Here is a 17133-nt window from a genome sequence, read left to right on the forward strand (position 1 = left end):
GGCCATCTGGTCTAACTCCCTGCAGTGAGCAGGGGCATCTTCAACTAGACCACGTTGTTCAGAACTCCATCCAGCCTGGCCTTCAATCTTCTCTGCCTCTGGCCAAGTTCAAGTGAACTTAAGCAATTACTCTCACTGAAAAACGTGTGGTCTCCTTCAAAGCGGGCACCTAACCCCTGCAGAGGTTTTGGAGCTTTTTGGACACCCTGCTGCTGCCTCTGCCGTGGGTGCAGTGCAATAATCCCAGGCTGCAGTGCCAATTCTGCTGTCACCGTCTGTTTGAGGCAGGCTCCAGGTTACAGCCTGCACAGTCAGCTCCACACTCTCACTCCGGTTCCTGTACACCTCTTGGGTAAACACCATCTGATCCCCCTGCTTTGCAACTGCCTCAGCTGTGTTTGCCACACCGTCTGTTGTCAGTTCTGTCCCATAATCACCTCTGACACCCTCCTGCAGGCTCAGAGGCAGTTTTTCCTCAGATTGTGGTGCTCAAACCTGAAAGGGGGCCATGAGCCAAGCCCTGAGGAGAGCAGTAGTGTTACCTGATGTCTTACAGATGGTCTCTCTTGTTATGCATCCCATTATATTTGGGTTTTTTCATAGCAGAGGGGTGCTGCTGCCACATGCTCAGTGTGTAATCCAGTGTTTCTCTGGTTTCCATCCTATCCTTTCTGCTGCCTCAAGTTGTTTTAAGGCTGATTTGATAACTGGTTTCCTGGAAGCATTTTTAATAGAGGCAAGAGGTGATGAATTGATGGGTTTGAAGATGGATGCTTTGTTGTTTCAAAGCATGGAGGCCACAGCATTGATGTGACCAGCACCATTTACCTGCTTTGAACTCAAGGATGGCCTAAAAAATAGAAAAAAAATGGATTGTAATGGTTGTGATATTCTTTTCTCTTAACTGGTTTTTGGTTCTTGGTTTTCTTGTAATTGGTTGTTTGGGGTTTTTTCCTGTTTGCTTGTGGTTTTTTTTTTTTTTTAGAGGGGACCCATTTTTGTGGATGCTTCCACAAGTGGTTCTCCCACTGAAACCAGACCTGGGCTTTCCAGTCCTTAGAGCAGATAATGTTGGACTAAAACCATCCTGGTTTCACACCTTTCCCGGTGTGAGGGTGGCTGTGGGGCCTGGAGAGGAATGTGGCTGAGCATGGTGGTGTCCCCAAGGGTCTCCTGCCAGGAGCAGAGATGCTCTCAGGCCACATGAGGGCAATGCCAAGGCTGTGGAGGAGAATTTGCAGGCAGAGGAGGAGCGAAGCACCTGTGCTCCCTTTGCCCCAGCGGGCTGGGCATGGGGTGGGGGGGAATGGTGCCCTTGGGAGCAGGAGGACAGATGGCACATTTGTCCCCAAACCCCACCAGGACCTTCAGCAATTGCCTCTAGAGCTCTCTGAGTGTCTTCGGCTTCATGAGGCTGGGCAGAGAGGGGCTGCAGAGACACAAGGTTGGCATCACTAATGGATGTTTTTGAACTGGAGCCATTGGGATTTGGGGCCAGAAGACCCGGGTGGACAAGCAGAGGTGTTGCTGGTGGAGACTGTGCAATCTGCTGGGGTGCTCTGAGCCCCCTTGCAGGGACCCCATGGGGCAGCACCTCTCTGGGCCCTTTGCAGGGCAGAATTTGGCCATCCCTGGTGATGTAACCCCAAGAGAGCAGGAGCAGAGCCCTTCAATGGGAGACAGCACCCGCTCTCTGGGCGATGCCAGTCTGCCCTGCCTGTGACTTGGAGCCTTCCCAAGCTGTTGTCAGTCACCGTGGCTGGCCCTGTTCTCACTCACACAGTATTATCTCTACCCGCTGCTGCAAATTGGCTCTGAGCAATCCTTGATCTGTCAGCATCGCCTACCCACTCTCAGATGTCACCAGCCCCCGCTGCTGCCCTGCTCGGGAACGTGTCTCTCTGAAATGTAATAATTCATTAAGTTGAGATTAACTTTTTTTTCTTCCCCTCCCTCCCCTTTCTGCCACCCCTTCCTCCTTCTAATGGACAAAAGCAATTAAGCTCCATTAGGGATCAAGTGAGTGGGAAGTGGCTCCCTCGGGAGCTGCACGGACCTTGTCCCTGAGTGTGTGTGGCACCAGCCTCCTGCAAATCAGTGCTCCACGAGCAAAAGGGCTGCCTCAGGAAAAGGGGGAAAGCGTTGCTTGGTGAGCACCTTCTCCAATGCCCCTCTGCAGGAAGAGGTGGCTTGAGGCTCAGCTGGTCCTTCTGGGTGGCTTCCACTGTGGGCATACAGTGATGGTTTCTCTTGCCGTGCAGCAAAAGGGGCTGGAGGACAGAGGGATGGGCGAGCAGGAGGCAGCAGAGAGTGGCCAGGTTCCCAGCTGATACAAATCAGGAGGAGCTTCCCAAGTTCTGCCAGTTGCCCACAAGCTGAGAGGTTTGGTGTTGTTCATCCTGGAGTGGAGAAGACTCTGGAGAGACCTTAGAGCCCCTTCCAGGGCCTAAAGAGGCTTCAAGAGAGCTGGAGAGGGACTTTGGATAAGGCCATGTAGTTATAAGACAAGGAGGTATGGCTAGCCACTGACAGAGAGCAGGGTTGGATTAGATATTAGGGACAAATTCTTGCCTGTGAGGGTGGTGGGGCCCTGGCACAGGGTACCCAGAGTAGTTGTGGCTTCCCCATCCTTGGGAGTGATCACAGCCAGGCTGGATGGGACTCTCAGCAGCCTAGGGTAGTGGAAGGTGTCCCTGTCCATGGCAAGGAATGAGGTGGTCTTTAGGCCTCTTCCAGTCCAAATCATTCTAGGATTTGGTATTTATGGGGTCTGGGAAAAGTGCTGCCAAGGCTGCCGTGGAATTATGGCCCATGGGGCTGAGATAGGAGGACCAGAGGACAGGAAACTTCCCCTCCAACTCTGACTCCAAACAGCATTTTCTCATTCCTTGACATCCCAAATTTCCAAACAAAGGGTGGTGAGGGGTGATTGCACAGCCAAAATGCTCCTGCCTTTCTTCCAGCTAGAGCAAGGAGGTGCTTTGGCATGGCATGCCCAAAACTGAGAGTGCATTTCACTCTTGGCTGGGGAGGTCCTTCCTTCTCCCCCATCTCCTCCCACCCTCCTTCCCTTCACTTAGGCAGCTTTTCTCTTCTTTGCCTTTTGTTTCCCTGCCCCGCTTCCCTGCCCCAGGAAGAAAGTCTCATTTCAGTCTGAAAGCCAGTGCTGGAGGGGGAGTCATTTGACACTTAATGCCAGAGCGGCAGGAAACTTCACCTTCCTGGGGTGGAATTAAAAGCTCTTGAATTGTCTGGGGATCTTAAACAAGAGATGCAGGGAACATTCCGGGCTTTCCACACAAACACACTCTCTCACACACACACAGACACACACACGCACATGCAAAAACCCACACAGCATCAGGGTGTAATAGCTCAGCTGGGGTAATGCACTTGAACACTCTCTGCAGCAGACAGACCAGCTCTTTCCGGTCTTTGGAATAGTTTTTATTTTTCTGAGGCCTGAGATTGATGCTGGTCTCTGGGGAGAGAGATGTTCCTCTCACAGAGAGAACAGTGCCATTTGCTCTTTGTAATCACGCTTCCCTCGCAGCGTCCTGGGACCGGGAAGAGGCTGAGGGTGTGGGCTGGAGTTCTGTAGATGCAGGAACCTGGGGATGAGGCAGGGAGCCTCTGTGCTGGTCATCACACCTGGACAGCTCCTGTGAGACCCTGAGATCCAGAGGAGGACAGGCATGTCTCAGGTTCTGGGAAAATACTCCAAGGATAGGCTGGAAAGGAAAAGGATTCAGAGGAGGAGGTGAAGGCAAGGGACAGGACCCTCCCTCCTCCATCCCCTCAGTGCCTCCTCACAGTGCCCAGTTTTTATTCCCTGGAGGGACACACAGAAGCTGAGCTGGCTCTGGAGTTGGGTGGCACTGGGATCATCCTCCCTGAGGAGCAGCAGCTCCCAGCTGGAGCATGCAGGACTGAGCAATCAAGCAGGGCGTTTGCTCACATCCATCCAGTCTGCTTTTCTCCTCCCTGATCATTCTCCCATCCTCTGGCCACACTTTGGCTGGGGATAGCCGTGCACATCCCCAGCAACCACCTCGGTCTCTGCTTCCTGTGCTGTGGTTCCCCAGCCCCCGGGCGTCCTGCTGCCCCTCGGCCCTGCTCTCAGCCCTCCCTTCTGCCCTTCCCCAGGGAGTTTGCCAAAGAGAGAGAGCGCGTGGAGAACCGCCGAGCCTTCATGAAGCTGCGGCGCCAGCAGCAGATCGAGCGGGAGCTCAACGGCTACCGGGCGTGGATAGACAAAGCGGGTAAAGAACGGTGCCCAGGGGACATCTGGGGGGACAACGGGCACCACAGACTGCTGGGTGTGTGGGGTTCTGGGGATGGAAAGGAATCTCTGAACCCTGAAGTGTCCAAGGTGCTCACGTGGTGATGCTGAGTGCATGGGTGAGCTTGGTGGGATGGTCCCACCAGGCTGCAAGCAAGGATATCACCAAGCTCCAGTGAGTCCTCATGTTCGGTGGCATGGAATTGTCACATTCTGTGCACGAAGCACGTTGCATCTCCAGGGAGGCTGTGAGCAACACGGCCGTCAGCTGTGCTATGCCATGGTTTTCTCTCTCCTGGCATTTGCTGGAGTCCCCTGCAGTGGTGGGCAGTGGGTTTTCCACTTAAATCTCCTCCTGGAGCCATCTGGACGGGATGAACTTACTGGTTCCTACCTTGGGACTCCTGGACCTGGGCTGGGAGTGCTGGAGGTTCCAGGCTCCCTCCTGATACCAGGCATGGCAGTCAGTGGGTGCTGGTTCCCAAACTGCCACAGCCCATGTCCTTGCTTGCTCCTCCTAGGAATGAGGCCAGTGCATTCAGCTCTGGGAAGGGAAGATTTACTCTTTCATCCAGCGTTCAGACTTGTAAAAGATGGGTGTCTTCAAATGAGTCCTGGGCACCAGACCTCAGTTTTAGCCCTGGGCTGGATTGTTTGAGCCCCAGACCCGCTCACAATATTCATCTTCCTTCATGAGCTTAATGACAGTGGAGGGAGGAGGGCTGATCAAAAGTAATTCTTCTTTCTTGTGATGTTTGGTAGCAGCCACTTGCCACCCTCCAGAATTTGCTTTTGGGCCCTTAAGCAATACTTGGTAAAAGTTTGCAGAGCCAGCCTCTGGGCTGGGGGAGGTTCTTAAGTACCAGGCAGTGATACATGACAGTGCCTTGTCTCCTGATGCTGAACTGTGTTTTGCGTAGAGGAAGTCATGCTGGCCGAAGAGAACAAAAATTCGGGGACCTCAGCCTTAGACGGTAAGACCAGCAATGCCCTTAAAATCTGCCTGCCCTTCCTTCTGCCTGCCTAGAGCTGGAGGCTCAGACCTTCCAGCTGTGATGGGGAGGCCCCAGTGGGGTCTGCAGCCCAAGAGAGGGGTGCGGGGAGGTGGATTGGCACCATAACTCCTGAGAGAGCGTGGGGGCTGGGAGGTGTCTGATCCCACACAAGGGATAGCTGTGGACTAGGATCACTTGGGTCTCTTTGTCCTGTTACCAGGCCTGGGTACTGATCACCAGGTCCTGATCCAATGGGCTGGCTACTGGCAGAGTTGGGCCACTGAGACTCCAACACTTGTTCCTCTTGCCTTCCCAGTGCTCAGGCGAGCCACCATCAAGCGGAACCGCACGGATGCCATGTCGGGTGACGAGCACTGTGTCGACATCGCCTCCGTGGGCGAGCGGAGGCTGGCGCAGAGGAGACGTCTTAATCCAACCTTGGGTCAGTGCAGTCTGCAGTTTGCTTACCCCAAACCTCTGTTAGCTGATTGGGTTCCCAGAGTCCCACCCATCACACAGAGAGTGTCACAAACCAGACATCTCTGCTAGTTTAGCAGCAAACCTCCTGCTGCCACGTAAAAATTCTCTGGATGAGTTGTGCTCATAAGAACAATCTGTCCTGTCTCAGATTGCAGGGGAGGCTGGAGCATCCAACTCCTTGTTCTCCTTTTTTTTCCTTTAGGTAACCCCTCAAGTCAATCTGGCCTCAAAGGTGCCAGGGTGGACGGTGCCTCCTACTTGCGGCACAAGGAGCGGCTCCTTCGCATCTCTGTCCGCCACATGGTCAAATCCCAGGTCTTCTACTGGATCGTCCTGAGCCTGGTGGCTCTCAACACTGCCTGCGTGGCCATCGTCCATCACAACCAGCCAGCCTGGCTCACCCACTTCCTCTGTGAGTTTGGTGTAGGTGGGAGAGTGTTGCAGCACACCCTCGCTGCTTGTCCCGAGGCACACAGGGATGAGTCCCACCACAGTCTTGCTGGTGTGGAGCTGGGTGGGGAATAACCTCAGCTCCATCCATTGTTGATAACAAATGACCATGCAGAGATGTTTAATTCAGCTTTGCCCTTGGCCCTGTGGCCACTGAGGGATGTCTCAGCCTTGTGAGCAAACATGGAGGAGTTGTGCTGGCTCTGTGTCCTTCAGGTCTGATGTGTTTGTCATTAAAGAGAAACACTGCCAGTCTCAGTGGAGTTTATCCCAAAACTGTGAACAGTGGTGATGGAAAGCTTTCTGGAGAACCACTTTTGAATGTGCATAAGCCATTGCCAGAAAGGTGGCCATGTGCAGGGATGGGACATCCTGGTTAAAATCCTTGTGCAGAGCATGGTGAGGGAATCCCAGCCTTGGAGGTTCCCAGTTATGGAGCCTCCCTGAGCCCAGCATGGGCCAGGGCACAAGGTCAGGTCTCAGAAGCACTGCAGTGTGGGCTACTGCAGAGCAGCGTGGTCAGCCCCACATGTCACTCCTGAGCTGCTGCAGTGGGGACAGTGCTGCTTTCTCAGATGTGTCATTCTTCCTCACCTTGAAAATGTGTCACATGTCAAGCCCCAGCTCTACCCAAATCTGCAGCAGTAGGCTCAGGCCTGCCGGGCTCCCAGCACGCTGCAGTGTGGTGCGGCAGCTGGTCGTGGTGAGAAACATCTTCTGGGAAAGGTGAAGAGTCAGGCTCTTGCCTGCTAAATGTTCATGAAATAGCTGGAAAGGCTTTTCACTGGCTCTTGGCTGTTCGGCTCTGTTTCCCTGGCCAAATTCCAGCCATGCAATGATTTTAATCCAGGTTGATAATATTCCCCTACAGTGCTGTGTGGTTGATGCCTTTGTAGGCTCCTCAGCCGCTGTAGTTTAATGACAAAGAGCTGCTCTGCTCCATGCTGGCCGTGTCTGGTCCTCTCAGTCCCCTGGGACACTGGTGCATCTTCCCTGAATGATTAACTCGTGGGCCTGATGCTCTTTTACATACAGTTTAGCTCCTCACAGATCAAATTCCCTCATCCCAAACCCTGAAAGTTTGGGGATGCAGCGTGGTCCTTGACTTGTCCCATCTCTGTGGCCTGCCAGATGCTCAACTGGTGGGTGCATGCACCATGCTCCACACAGCTCAGTGCCTCAAGCACGCTTGGGTTTTGTCTTCCAGACTATGCAGAGTTCCTGTTTCTTGGGCTCTTCCTTCTGGAGATGTCCTTGAAGATGTACGGGATGGGCCCACGCCTTTACTTCCATTCTTCCTTCAACTGCTTCGACTGTGGGGTGAGCAGCCCCAGGGATGCTGTGGGTGTGGGGGGAGATGTTTGGCAGGGGTCTGCAATGCAAGGCACCAAGGGGGAGATAAGGGTGGCCCTCACAGTGGGCAGGGAGCACTTTCTGCCGGGACAGCCTGAGGCACCAGGTCCTGGACTGGGTAGTGGGTGCCTCACCTTCGGGGCTGTTAAGATTCCCTGCAGCAGCCCATGCTGAACCTGTCTTTGACTTATGGCTGTGTCTGCTTCTCAGGTCACAGTGGGAAGCATCTTTGAAGTGGTTTGGGCTATATTCAGGCCTGGAACCTCTTTTGGGATCAGTGTCCTACGAGCTCTTCGTCTCCTGCGGATATTTAAAATAACCAAGTGCGTACCCACCATCAGCGCCTGTCTCAGACTGTGGCTGCAGCCCAGATCCAGTCACTGCTGCTCTCCAGCATCTCTGGCATTGTTCCAGCAATATCTCTGTTTTCTAGGTACTGGGCATCCCTGAGGAATTTGGTGGTCTCGCTGATGAGCTCCATGAAATCTATTATCAGTCTGCTCTTCCTCCTCTTCCTCTTCATTGTAGTCTTTGCCCTGCTGGGAATGCAGCTGTTTGGAGGCAGGTATGTCATTTCAAGGCTGAGGAACAGGAGTTTCTTGGCATTAAAGCCAAGTGGTGATACCCTCTTCAGGTGCCCAGCAAGACTGTACCTTCCCCCTCAGTCTCTTCCCACACCAAAATCCCTGCTTGAGGGCAGCCTTTGAGCTGTGTTGGTCCTTCAGGCCAGGAGACCTTCTGGTTTCTGGCACGAAATGCTCAAGAGACCTCTTCTAGAGTGGGGAAAGGCCCTCCTAAACACAAGGGAACTGATAGCACAGCAGTCAGGGGTTTGGTGACTTTGGTATTTCACCTCCCTTGTTCCCTTTCCAGGTTTAACTTCATGGATGGGACTCCCTCGGCCAACTTTGACACCTTCCCTGCAGCCATCATGACGGTGTTTCAGGTAGGAGCTGGGCTGCCAGGAGACTCAAGCAAAGGGACTTGGCACCAGCTGCTTTCTCCCCTGTGGCAGGGAGGGGCTCTTTACACCAAACAAGTTCCCCTCTATCAGCTGTTGCTTCCTCCCTCTCCTCCACAACAGAGTGGTCAGAAAGAGATGGAAACTCTTCCACCTCTGTTGCAGAAGATGAAGAGTTTCAAAACTCTTCTGAGGAGGCTTTAAGTCCTCATCAGTGAGCAGTGGGATCTCTCTCAGGCGCTGCAGAGCTGGGTGATCCACTGCAGGGGATCTCTGTGCATGCTGCCTGCCCGCTGGGGGCACAGATGTGCAGGTGATGGGCAGGTGCAGGGGACAGAGGTGCTGCCTTGTGTCCCCGCAGATCCTGACGGGCGAGGACTGGAACGAGGTGATGTACAACGGCATCCGCTCCCAGGGAGGTGTGCGCTCAGGGATGTGGTCCTCCATCTACTTCATCGTCCTCACCTTGTTTGGGAACTGTATCCACTGGGCTGCTGCGCTTGCAGTGCTGACAACCCCATCTCCTCACCTTCTCTGGGGGCATCCCCCTCCCCTTCTTCCCCTCCCAGCTGAGGGACACCCACCACACACATCTGGCAGCGCTGGGTGTCCCAAAGGCAGAGAAGGAGCTGTGGGGAGGTCACTGAGGGCTGTTTCTGTGGGATGGGTGAGGAGGTTGTGCCTTTGGCTGGGCTCCTTGGGAGCTGCAGATACACATGTCCTTAACACACGGCTTGTGCATCCTTAGCTGCTCTCAGATACTCTGCTGAATGTTTTCTTGGCCATTGCCGTGGACAACCTGGCCAACGCTCAGGAGCTCACCAAGGTACGTTCCTGCTGCTCCTTTTCCTTCTCCTGTGGAGAAAGTGGGGGCAAAGCCATTTAGGCTTTGATTTAAGGAAAACGCTTAAACCTGCTGGTCCTTCCAGGAACACCCACACTTCAAGTATGGCTTTAACTCTTTCTCCATTTAAACTCCCCAGTCCCGTTTGCCATCAGGCAGGTGGAGATAACCCTCATCCGTTGGATGGGACCTGATGTGGGGACTGTTTTCTGCCCCAGCACTCTGGAGATGTGGAGTGGGAAGCATTTTCCAGTGGTGTCAATATTTATTCCCCATTTGCCCATAGATGTGGGCAGCAGATGTGATTTAAGATGCAATTTAGACTGGTGTTCAGCTGCTTTTATGACCATGCTGGGCAATATCTGGGGAATGCAAAATTGTTGGGGCACGATCTGGATAACGGTGAGTAGGAGAGAGCTGCAAGAGTCGTGTCCACTCTTCGGAGCAGACCAGTGATCCTGGGGGTGACCAGATTTCTGTGGAGCCTGGGCTATTACTCACATCCCTGGGGCTCACTGAGGGGCTGTAAATCTGACCTGAAAGGGGGCACGGTGCTGGTTTGCCTCAGAGAAGTGTGCAGGGGTTCTCCCACGGTGGGAGGGTGCAGATGGCACTTCCAGGGGCTGGGGTGCGAGGGATGGGAGAGCCCCACGGGTATCGGCAGCATCAATTAGGAGAGCGCTGAGTTTTTGAAAAGGCTGAATGCTCGCTAATGACTCCTAATGACATTCTTTGCTCCCGAGACACAACCATACTCATTAAAGCGATCCGGTCTCTGCCGGGGTCATTCATGGATGCCTTACCTCCCACTCGGTTTGGGGGGTGCCTGTCTGGCCCCTGTGGCTGTGAAGAAGGGAGGCTGAGCTGGTCTGTGCTGTCTGGGGTTGTCCCACCATGCTCAGCCCAGCTCTTGCCTGGAGTGGGCTGGGTTCACTTATTTAAGCAGCACTGATGCCTTGAGGAAGATCTGGTGTAGTGGGGAACCTGCATCCCCACAGCACAAGGGAAATGAAGTGTCTCTGGAAGTGATGCCTTAAAATTTTATATTTTTCAAATCCTGTACTGCATTACTGCACAACTCTAAATCCCATATAAAGTGTTAGCAACTGTCTTCACAGTCTGGTCACACAAAACAATCCCTCCGGGCCTGAAACTCAAGGACGCCTTACTGCCTCAGGCCCTGAAAAGTATCAACAAAAAGTGAAATGAGGAGGAGTAAACTGGGGGAATATGACTTCATTACCTGAAGGTGAAATTGGAGGATTAAATCTTGAAATGTAAATGGACCAAACTTATAATTGTCTGAAAAACTTGCGAGCATTGTCCATACTGGGAGGCTTTGACTGCCCAAAGTGTGCCTATTGAAGGTGGATATCTATTATCCCTTAGAAAAAATGAATGTTTATTCTCTTCACCTTGTCTAGCCTCTGTTCTAGGTAGCCACTTCAAGGCATCAGAAGTTTGGGTCCCCCTCAGTCCCTCAGTGTGCAGGGCTGCCCTGCACATCCCTCGCTGCTCCCGATGGCTGAGCTTTCCCTCAGAGCCCTGGCACACCCCTGAGCAATGCCCTGTTTCCTTTGCAGGACGAGCAGGAGGAAGAGGAGGCCTTTAACCAGAAGCATGCCCTTCAGAAAGCCAAAGAAGTCAGCCCCATGTCTGCCCCAAACATGCCTGCTATCGAGTGAGTGACTCCCCAGCACCACCCTGGTGACCCTCCTGAGCCCAGCCAGGCTTGGAAGGGCACAGAGCTGCAGCAGAGCCTGGCCTGGCTGGCTGGGGGGGCTGCCAACAAGAAAAAAGGGGTCCCCACATGAGGTGACCCCCTCTCTGGGCATCTTCCTGAAGGTGGATGGAGGTCGAGGAGTGTGCTCCCCATGAGCAGCAGTGTTTTTAGGGAGGTGGCAGCATGGGGAACAGCCCTCCAGGGAGCTCCTGAAATTGCCAACCTCTGCACCAAGCTGCAGCCTCAGTGCTTGGGCATGGCAAAAATATGCTAAAAGAGGCTTTCTGCCCCAAATATAGAGCTCAAGCACTCAGGGCTGATGGTAGGAGGCTGGGGAGGAGGAAAGGATCTCAAGTTATTCTTGAGGAGGGGTGATATTTGTTCCTGGGGAATGTTTCTTCATGGCAAAGCTGCAGGAGAGCAGCCAGGGCTGGGGGAGAAGGGAGCAGTGGTGTCACAAATCTCCCTCAGGCTCCTTCCTTGGGAGCGAATGCAGTTAAGGAAAGATGGAGCGGGTTTGTGAAACCATGTTTGATTGTTCAAAAATTTGATTTGGGTGAGAAAAAAAAAGCCCCAAACCACATAAACCTCCAGCATGGTGTTAAGAAGCCTTGTCTCTGCATTTCAGCAGGAGAAATTTCAGTTTTTCTCTTCCTAGCTGCCTTTTTTCTCTTTATTTTGCGGTGTCATATGGTCTAAATCACATAAAACTTTCAAAGTCAACATTGGAACGAGGCGTTTTGATTTGTTTCCCAAAACAGTACATTTCAGTACAGCTGAAGGGATTATTTTATTTTTTTCCCCTCTTCTTTTTTTTTTTTTTTTTTTTTTTTATAGAATCCCTTCCCAGGGAATTTTAGGTTTTGTTATGCTTTGAAACCCAGCCAAGCTTGTACACGGCAGAATCTCTTGCAGATTTGCTGAGAGAAACTGCTGTCTTCAGGCGAGTGCTGATCTGGGGGGGTCAGAGGCAGCCTTGGGAACAGTCCCCTCCCTGGTTTGGCAGTGGGGGGATGCTGTGGTCCCAAATCCTGCATGGTTTTAGGGGCAGCAGGAACAGGGTGTGCTTGTAAGGCCTGCCTGATCCCGCAGCAGCCACAGATTTTACCCTGGATTTGGGCTGTTGGGTTATTCATAATAAATCTGTCTGCCCAAGTACAAGGGGGTTTTAGGGGCGAGGTGGTGGAGTCTGTATGTTGGCTCTGTTTCTGGATACCAGTGGGAATGTGTTGGAAAAAGTGAGGGAATAGAGAGCTTAAGGCTGCGGGAGAGGCTGAGGAACGGACAGATAGGAGAGAGGAAGAGGGGGAGATGGAATATATTAGGGCAGTAAAGGATTTGCCCACACTGCACATCCCTGATAGAGCTCTCTAGTCATTGCCAGATCGAGCTGGTTGGGAAAACAGAGCTTTTCAACCTTTCCTTGTTGTTCTGCTGGCACTGAAAGGGGAGGTATTGATATTCATGGGGCTTTTTTCCAGCTCCTCCCACTCACCAGGATGGACTGGGGTCAGGCCCAGGCAGTAGATGCCACGGGTTAGGCTTGCTGATATGGTCAGCCTCAGGTCTGGCGTGCTTTTGTTGGTGCTGAGCTTGTGAGGAGACTGTGGGGACGACACAGTGGTGGCCAGGGCAGAGCAGAGCTGGCACAGAAGGGAGCTCAGAGCCGGGCTCTGCCTTTGGACGCAGGTGGGTACCTGGCACCTGCAGGTTGGCATGGGTGTTCCTGCCAGCAGTGGGGATGCACGGGTGTTCCCACGTGGCCAGGGATGGCGTGGGTGCCCGTGGGAGTGCTGTGTTTGTACACCTGGGTGCAGATGGCTCGGGGCTGCCAGCCGGGCGCGTGCGGGCGCTGGCGCGCGTTGAGCGATGCACCGGCATGCATTGGTGCCGGACGTGCTGCGTGGCTGCGTCTGGAGGCTCGGCAGCTCCTTGTGGGAATGCTGGGGGTGCTGGCAGCTCCAGCCCTGCCTTGAGCGTGGCACTGGGCCCTTCCCGTGCACCGGGATCCATGGAGACCATGAGCACCAGCATGAGTGGAGCAGCTCTCCTCTGAGCTGGGGCTGGGGGGATTGAGGTTGTTAAGCCTGGAGACCTTGGAGCACCTTGAGAGAGCTGAAGAGGGACTTCTGAATTCTGTTTTTTTGACAAGTGATAGGACAAGGGGGAATGTCTTCAAGCTGTTGGAAAGTGGTTATGACAGCATGCCTGCCAGAGCTCAAGAAGCATTTGGACAGTGCTGTCAGGCACAAGGTGGGATTCTTGGGGTTGTCCTGTGAAGGGCTGGGAGCTGGATTCAGTGATCCTTGTGGGTCCCTTCAGACTCAGGATGTTCTGTGTTTCTATGATTGCACATTCTCAGAGCAGCGTTCTCGAAGCTGTGTGTTTCCGAATTTTTTCTATGTAGAGGCAAAGGTTAAAGCCTGGAATCTCACCCTGCCAGCCCTGTTAACTTGCTCTGTGTGGGGGCTGCTCAGGTGACAGCAGCTCTGCGGCATCTCAACCTGGCCTCGTGCCTTGTGTTTGCTGGGGAAGTTCACCTTCCCTTCTGTGCTCCCAAGGCAGCGTGAGCTCATGGTGGTGGCTCTGAGCAGCTCAGGGCTGGCCTGATGCATTGCTTCCTCTTTCCAATTGCCACGTGTTTCTTGGGAGAAGTGGATTTGGAGCAGTTTGAGCCAGCGGTTAAGTATCCAAGGATATCTTGGAGGTTCTGAAGGACCGGAGCCTGCACTGCTCTCCCCGTGCACGACGTGGGGAAAGCTCCCAGGGAACGGAGTGCCAGCGCGAGTGTGGGCAGCCCTTGACCGGCGTGCCCGTGGGGGCTCACCGTGGATGCAGAGGGCCAGGATGAGCCCTGCCCAGGGAGGGGGGACAGCTCTGTGCGCTGCCCACACGAGTGGAAGGAGGGGATTGAACCCGTTTGTTTTTCCTCCGCAGAAGAGACAGGCGGAGGAGACACCACATGTCGATGTGGGAGCCACGCAGCAGCCACCTGTATGTGGGCGGCGGGGGCGCGTGTCCGTCTGTGGCTCCTGTGCTGTCTGTGCGTCCGTCCGCGGGGCCGGGGCACACCCCGCTCCCCTCCGGCCTGGCCGGCAGGACGGGAGTGGAAATTCATTTTGTGTGTGTGTGTGTGTGTGTGTGTGCCGTACCCGTGTGCCCCGTGCTCCCCTGGCTGTACGCGGATCTCCCGTGCGCGGTGCCGCGGTGCCGGTGCCCGTCGCTCGCTGCCCGTGGGTGTGCGCGGTGCCCGTGCCCGTGTGTGCTCCTGGGTGTTTCCCTGTGCCGTGGGGGTGTCGGGAAGGGCACGTCTTGTCTTCTCCAGGGTGTTGCTTTACGACGCTGCAAAGGTTTCGTGGCGTAGCCCAGAAGCAGCACCTTGCCCTCAGACAGTCAAAATTGCTGCTCCTCGAGCCTCAGGGCAGGTTTTCTACCCGGGATGTGTGGGAGACAGGCGAGAAGAGGTCCCTGGATGCAGCAAGAGGGCTTGGCCCATATTTCAGGTGTCCCCAGGCAGTCACATAAGAGGAAGGTGGTCTCTGCCTGTCTGGGATAGGGCAAGGCAGGATGCTGGCTGCTCCCAGAAACTGGACGTACTGCTTGAAAGCTTCAGGGCAGCAGCGAGGCTGCTGGGGCTGGTCATCCATCAGCCTGATGCTTTCTGAAGGGGCACAAGCACACTCCCAGCCCCGTTTCCAGTCCCCGCCAGCAGCAGAGGGACACCGAGGAAGCCTTAGCACAGCCTGTAACCCTGGCGCTGGCACTTCCCTCTGTCTGGGATTCCCAGATGAAACCCAGGGTGGGTGCTTCCCCGGGGGGACGGCGTGGGCAGCCGGGATGGTGACCCCTCGCCGTGCCCCGTTGCAGGCGGGAGCGTCGCCGGCGGCACCACATGTCGGTGTGGGAGCAGCGCACGAGCCAGCTGCGCCGGCACATGCAGATGTCCAGCCAGGAGGGCATCAACAAGGACGAGCCGCCCCTCATCAATCCCCACGCCAGCATCTTCCGCAGGAAGAGACCCGGGGAGGGTGTCACGCTGGAGAAATGCGCGGAGGAGCAGGCCAAGGCCGAGCGCGAGGGACCCGAGCAGCCGGTCCCAGGGGCCAACCCCGGCGGTGGGGAGGACAGGACATCGCCACGGGCCAAGCGAGACATGTGGCAGCAGAAGTCTTGCCATGGGAACTGTGAGCCAGGAGAACAGGACGGGGCAGGAGGCAGCATCGAGGACAGGGCGAGGATGAGGCAGAGCCAGCGGCGCAGCCGGCACCGCAGAGCCCGCATGGAGGGGAAGGACACAGCTGGCATCTTGGGGAGCCGCTCGGCCAGCCAGGAGATGGGGCTGGAGGAGGCCAGCACCGCCGAGGGGGCACAGGATGGGGACCGGACTGCAGCAGAGGCACTGATTCCGGGGGAGCCAGAGGCGAGCGGGGATTCCATCAGGTTGGTGCCTGCAGAGGGCATCTGGCCGTCCCACAGCTCCTCGTATTCTCTTCTTCTCCCGTCCCCGTATCTTCTCACACCTCCTTTTCTCCCCTGTCCCTGCTGCAGGACAAACGGGGTCCCTGCTGGTGATGCCGATCTGATTGGGACCGCCAAGAAGGGGAGCCCCCCACACGCCGCACCCGAGCTCTCCCAGGGCAAGGCGGGCAACCTGACGGAGCAGGACTGCAGCAGCCCGGACACGAGCGAGCAGGCGCTGCTGGAGCCCAGGCGCAGCGTGAGCCGCAGCGAGCCCGACCTCTCCTCCATCACCCCCAACACCGAGAAGGCCACCGAGAGCACTGCCATCATGATCGATGTCCACGACTCCGCTGTGGTACAGAGTGAGGACCCGTCTCTCTTTCCTGAGCCCCTCTCCCAGCCCTCGGGGACGCCGTGGGGATGGAAAGCCGCTTGCATGGCTTTTCCTGTCCACATCCATTGGCTGGGGGGGATCTCCTTGCTGCTCCTTGCAGTATCTCACCCCAGTTTTGCAGGGGGGCCCAAACGCTGATATGCCAAGTATCCCCTGGGGATGCTGTGTCCCTTTCTCACCTCTTCACATCCACCCCTTCATCTGATCCATCATTTCCCACCACCCCTTAATCTCATCCATCATTTCCCCTTCCTCTCTGCCTGGGCAAAACTCTCGCATTCCCTGTTTTTCCTGGAACATCTGTAGCCTCCGGCAGCTCACTGTCACTCAAACCCCTTAGCGGCATCCTCGCTGTCAAGGTGAGCTGCTTTAAACAGGGCTATTAATTAACCGGCAAGGTGAAAACTGGCCTTGTTAAACCCATTTCATCTGCTCCATGCCAGCAGCTGGTATGTTTTCTTCCTACCTAGTGCCTCTCCCTGTAACAGCACAGGGATTCAGAGCAGAAATTCAGAGGAGGGTTGCCCAGGTGGCAGGGACACCCCAGGGTGTTGTCTGGGTGCAAGGTCGGGCAAAGGCTCTCGCTTTCCTGCAGTTAGCAACAAGACAGATGGTGAAGCCAGCCCCTTAAAGGAGGCCGAGACCAAAGAGGATGAGGAAGAAATGGAGAAGAAGAAGCGGAAGAAGGAAAAGAGCGAGACGGGCAAAGCCATGGTGCCGCACAGCTCCATGTTCATCTTCAGCACCACCAACCCGTGAGAAGTTTTTCACACTGGGGCTGGGGAGGGCTCCAAGGGGAAGGACCCCCAGACATCACCAAAAACAGGGAATCCCTGTGAGAAGGGAGCTGAGTGTCTCCCAGACAGGCTTGATAAGCAGCCACAGAGTTCCACAGAGTGGCATAGCTCGTGGCTCTCTCTCCCAGCTGCGGATTGCTAAATTGGAATTTTTATTCCTTGTTTGTTGTATTTGCTTGCAGTTTTCTGCTGCCTTATAGCTCTTCACCAGATCCTGCAGCCTGGAAGAGTAAGCACCCCAATTTCTTAGGGACTCTCCCTGCCAGGCTGTGGGGCTGAGACAGCAAAGAAGAGGGACCAAAAAGCCCAAATGCCCCTTGGGCTCCCTTCTTCTGCTCCTCAGGCTTTGCTGCCCATCTGCCACCCTGGAAGGTGGCAATACGGGGTGGGCTT

At 55.0% G+C, this 17133-nt stretch overlaps 1 protein-coding gene across 16 annotated transcripts in view; it reads left to right on the top strand.

The window, feature by feature from the left end:
• Positions 1-17133, top strand: part of CACNA1E (calcium voltage-gated channel subunit alpha1 E) — a 147758-nt gene that overhangs the window by 95033 nt on the left and 35592 nt on the right. For 11 of the 16 annotated variants that reach the window (XM_085586723.1, XM_085586722.1, XM_085586730.1 and 8 more), the window contains 15 exons: positions 4147-4262; positions 5203-5256; positions 5594-5719; positions 5960-6169; positions 7415-7527; positions 7771-7883; positions 7994-8125; positions 8434-8506; positions 8883-9000; positions 9280-9347; positions 10949-11046; positions 14026-14082; positions 14956-15528; positions 15637-15911; positions 16539-16698. In XM_085586723.1, coding sequence (XP_085442849.1) covers positions 4147-4262; positions 5203-5256; positions 5594-5719; positions 5960-6169; positions 7415-7527; positions 7771-7883; positions 7994-8125; positions 8434-8506; positions 8883-9000; positions 9280-9347; positions 10949-11046; positions 14026-14082; positions 14956-15528; positions 15637-15911; positions 16539-16698 — 2286 coding nt within the window. The remainder of the gene's footprint in view (positions 1-4146; positions 4263-5202; positions 5257-5593; positions 5720-5959; positions 6170-7414; positions 7528-7770; positions 7884-7993; positions 8126-8433; positions 8507-8882; positions 9001-9279; positions 9348-10948; positions 11047-14025; positions 14083-14955; positions 15529-15636; positions 15912-16538; positions 16699-17133) is intronic. The other 5 variants (XM_085586726.1, XM_085586731.1, XM_085586736.1 and 2 more) reach the window with 1 other exon arrangement.

Source organism: Lonchura striata, chromosome 8 (assembly GCF_050655825.1).
Source record: "Lonchura striata isolate lonStrDom1 chromosome 8, ASM5065582v1, whole genome shotgun sequence".
NCBI lineage: Eukaryota > Metazoa > Chordata > Aves > Passeriformes > Estrildidae > Lonchura > Lonchura striata.